Raw genomic sequence first — 4,634 nt, forward strand, 5'->3', positions numbered from 1 at the left:
CATTGAGTCATCAGGTTCTGTGTCTCTCTTGGCTTCTTCTGAAGGTGTTTACATACATATGTATGAGAGAGATCCAGGGACTGCTTGGATGAGACCCATTGTTTATCTGAGGTACTTGTCTGGCCTCTCTCACCACAGCATCTGAGCACCCCATGATCTGGTGTGTATTATGTTACAGCAGCACCTCTGTAGGATAGGGAAAGAACTAGTTAATAGGGATGTGTGAAGCAGGCCCTATTCGGTTCGGATCTGGCCTGAATCAGGGACAGCGATTTGATTTGTTGATTCGGATCACTGGCCGTGATTCAGTTCAGCTGAATCCGAATCTGAAGATTCGATGCTGATTTGGGAGTCAGCTATTACGATCTAGACATAGCTTTAAATGGTTTTTCTACATACTTTGAGGTACCAGGCACAGCTTGTGAATGCTGCAATGCTGGGGAGGATGGAGCATCTCATGGGGGGGGGGGCCCCCCATGTGCCCAGCAGTGAACCTGGAAGTGGACTGGAAGTACTTCCAGTCCACTTCTGGGTCTGCTGGGGAGTGCACTGGGGGGCCACCCTGCACCTCCCCTCCCCTCAGCTCAGTGATCGGACCCCAGACCCAAGAGGCACCAGTTGCCGGGGGGGGGAGGCACACAGGGAGGCCCCCTGCACAGTCACCAACAGACCCAGAAGTGGACTGGAAGTGCTCATGATCCACTTCTGCGTTCACTGCCGAGTGTGCTGGGGAGCCGCCTGCACTCCTGTGGGATGCTCAGTCCATCCCACCATCACAGCATTCATGAGCCACCTGCTACCTAGAGCTGTGTAGAAAAAATTAAAGCTCTGTCTATGTCTGAATTGATTCGGAGGATTCCAATTCAAGTTGAAGAGATTAGAGGGTCCTCTGATTCAATCTGGATTTGGAGATTTGGCTACCGAATCTCCACTGAATTGAATCAGGAACTGAAGCTTCGCACAGCCCTACTGTTTATCCCCATTTTACAGATGTGGAACTGGGAAACTTAGGGCCAGATACTGTTTCATCGGTTAGGCACCCTAAGAAGAACCAACGCATCTGAGTTAAATGTGATTCTGTTCCATCCTGCTCAAGTCCTGAAAAACCATCAGTGCAGAAGGTGGGTGGTTCTTCCTTGTTGCAGCTTTTTGTGACATAGTCTTAAGGCTATGATGAAAGTATGTTGCAAAAAGAGAGGCATTCCAGGTACTTAAGCAGCAGATCATGTTTAGAGTGGGACACACAATGGGTGGAATAGGATCTTCCTGAAGCGACCTCTTCAGGGTCACACAGGAAGTTCCAGGCAGAGTAGGGTATTGAACCCAGAGCCCAGGCTTAGGCTGGAAGTATATAGTCATTCTTCCCACACCCAGGCTGGCAAGGCTTTAAGAACTGCAGGACCCACTCCTGTTGCAATAGAAAGTACTGGGCAAGGGAGAGAAGAATGCTGCAACGCTCTCCTTTTCTCTCCCTCCAGGTGTGCTTTATGGGCCGAAGCAACGTTGGGAAATCCTGCTTAATAAAGGCTTTATTTTCTCTGGCTCCAGAAGTTGAAGTGAGAGTGTCAAAAACTCCGGTAGGTGCCGTTTTGGAATTCCCTCCATCTCAGTTGGATGCTGGTGCCATTCGGGTGGGCTGGGAGAATGAGAGCCAAACTTTGCTTTAGGCTGAGTGAGTTAGTGTCTGGTCCACTGTGCATCCACTAGAATGCACAGAATTCAGTAGCAGAATCTCTGGTGAAGTAATGAATGCATAAGATGGAAAGAGCCCTCAGAGTTTAGGGAGAGTATGTTGGGAGTGGATGAAATCCTGGAAGCAGAACATGCTTGTTGTAGAGTTTCTTGAAACAAAACGAATGCAAGAGCTCTACAGAGGTGTTCTTAGTCACTTTCTGAAGGGCAGATGCACAGTCTGACTTAAGTCCTCCTCCCTCTGAGAGTTAGAAGCCACCTTCTAATTTTCAGTCTAAATCTATTTGCAGTCAGTTTTTACCCACTTGGTTTTGTGTCAGCTTGTCCCCCAACCTTAAATACTACTTCTGCTCTGTGATGTTTAGCCCTACACTGTATTTCTTGCCAGACATCCTGTTCCTTCTCATTTTGTTGTGCTGAAGGAGCCACAGTTTTCTAGTTTCCTTTCAAAAGCAGACTCGCTATGCACCTGGTCTTCTTAGCAGCCAATCCTTGTACCTTTTCCAGCTCATGCACGCTCAAGGTTGATGACCAGTGTTGTACACAGAATTCAGGATAAGCCTTCACCAGGGCCTTGTACAATGGCATGACTGGCTCCCTGTTTGTATTGGAGATATTTCTCCCAATTAGGATTGCATTTTCCTTATTTATGGCTGCATTGTGTCCTTCTCCTTGGTTGTTTCAGACTGATAAACTCCCAGCTTATAGAAGAAGTTTTTGTTCTTGGTCCCCAATGGCATAGTCATGCATTTTGTTCTGTTGAATTCCATCCCATTTTTTTTACTCCAAACCTCAACATCATCCAGTTTTCTGCATGATATGGCTGATTCAGGGGCATGGCTCCATATCTCTGTTAACTTAAATTTGCACGTGTGAGCTGCAAAAGGGCAGGTGGAGGTTACTCATATGATGGCAGCCTGGAGGCACTTGACACCTTTGTCTTGCTTCCAGCTCATGGGGTATTTGGAAGATTCCAGACTTTCTTCTCCAAAGCTGAGACGTGCTCCCGTGCACAGGTGATTTACTCTGGCTCTTTGTGGGAAGCTTTCTGCTCGCCACAGTTGAATGGGAATGTTTGTACAAGTTTTCTGCTCTAGATTGCATCTGGCCTGCCTCCCTCCACTCACTCAGCTTTAAAAAATACTTTTAATCTCAGAAATATAAATCAGTATACATGTCCCTACTGGCCAAACCTACATCATCATCACCATATAGATTTACATAATTGCACTTCGACAAACTTAAGCTGATTTCATCTACTGTTAGTCCAAGGGAATTTTTTCCACTAAATCCTGAATCAGTTCCTTGCTTTCACAAGTGCCTCCCTCTTCCAGACAGTGGGGTCACTTAGGTTATGCTGCTGCTGAGTGTAAGTAGATCTGAAATACTGCATTTTCCTGCATACAACATGCCCTGGAATAAAATGTGCCATTTGTTTTTGAAAGGCAGAATGAGAAAAAAGATCTTTCCTTGTACGGATTTATTGAATAGCAGCAACCAGGAGCCAAGACTACTCATTGTTTTGCTTCCTGTGGATTGCTGCAGATTTTATTTTTGTTTTTGTCCAGGAAATGACAGAATTTGTTCTTACTGTATTTTTCATATATAATGTGCACTCCAATTTCCAGCAGCTGTATTGTGGGGAAAAAGTGCTTGTTGTATGCAAAAAATATACCGTACTTTCCCAACTTCTAGGCCTGTCAAATTTTGTCTTGATTTTCTCCACATGCAGCTTATGTGCTTAATGTAAAAAACCTTTTTAGATCATCCTATCATCTGCTCTGCCTTTGGCTAATACTTAAAAATGTTCTCTCACTCCAGGGTCACACCAAGAAACTTAATTTCTTCAAGGTGGGGAAATGTTTTACATTGGTGGACATGCCTGGCTACGGATACCGCGCCCCAGAAGACTTTACTGAGATGGTGGAAGCCTATCTACAAGAAAGGGAGAAGTAAGAGGGCTACCAAATGCAGTTCTGGTATTGCTTTCTGCAGTTCCAAGGCACATATTTGCAAATATTAGATGGCAGAGAGAAACATAAACTAAAATGTATTAAGGGGTGCATTAGGTGCATTAAACTCCCTGATCAGTTTTTGAACAGAAGTGGGAGAAGTTTGATTTATTGTGTAAATCAGTCTCTTATGCCTGGGCAGATCAAAGCCCCAAGAAATATTTAAGGTGATGGCCTGCACCAATTCCTCTCAGGATGAACTGTAGTGGATATGAAGGGCTGTGTGGGGGCTGAAATCACTTCTCATTGCTACTGAACTGAGACCATCATTGCCACTTAGCTCTTTGTGCCTTTGGCAGCTTGAAGAGGACATTCTTATTAGTGGATGGTGTAACAGGAATTCAGAAAGCAGACAATATTGCTATAGATATGTTGGAAGAGTTTGGGATCCCTTATGCGGTAAGTTAATTCTTTCTCTGAAAGCACAAACCCAGAATAAAAGCTTGTTTAAAGAATGCCCCTGACTTGTGCCTAAAATACATAACAGACCAACCAGATGACCCCACGCAGTACAGGTCTACTAGCAAGTTAAAGGTGACCTGTATGGCAAAAATCCCTTCCTTTATAATATATGAGGCCTGAAAAGCTGCTTTTTTTTTTTTTTTTAAGGGCTAGATCTTCAAAATAGAATTAATTCTTGGTGTCTGGAGTGAGACACCTGAAAAGTGTCAGATGTTCATAGGGCAAGTACTCAGCATTAATGTACTACCTTGCCCATTAGATAAGACAGAAGGCAGTTGGAAAACTCTGGGAGAATGATGCATCTTGTAAATGTTTCCAGGCTCACAATAACATTTCTCTCATCTCTCACTCTCTCTTTCTTCCTCTCCATCCTACCCCAAATCTTCACCCAATGGATTTCTCCAGTTCGTGTTAACAAAAATTGACAAAGCTTCCAAGGGACTGCTACTAAAAAATGTACTGGCAATC

General features: G+C 44.4%; 1 protein-coding gene across 1 annotated transcript in view; it reads left to right on the forward strand.

The window, feature by feature from the left end:
- Window positions 1-4,634, forward strand: part of GTPBP8 (GTP binding protein 8 (putative)) — a 25,215-nt gene that overhangs the window by 8,061 nt on the left and 12,520 nt on the right. The window contains exons 3-5 of the mRNA XM_019527563.1: window positions 1,479-1,631; window positions 3,514-3,644; window positions 4,004-4,103. Coding sequence (XP_019383108.1) covers window positions 1,479-1,631; window positions 3,514-3,644; window positions 4,004-4,103 — 384 coding nt within the window. The remainder of the gene's footprint in view (window positions 1-1,478; window positions 1,632-3,513; window positions 3,645-4,003; window positions 4,104-4,634) is intronic.

Source organism: Gavialis gangeticus, unplaced genomic scaffold, assembly GCF_001723915.1.
Source record: "Gavialis gangeticus isolate Ggan-Ray unplaced genomic scaffold, GavGan_comp1, whole genome shotgun sequence".
Classification (NCBI taxonomy): Eukaryota; Metazoa; Chordata; order Crocodylia; family Gavialidae; genus Gavialis; species Gavialis gangeticus.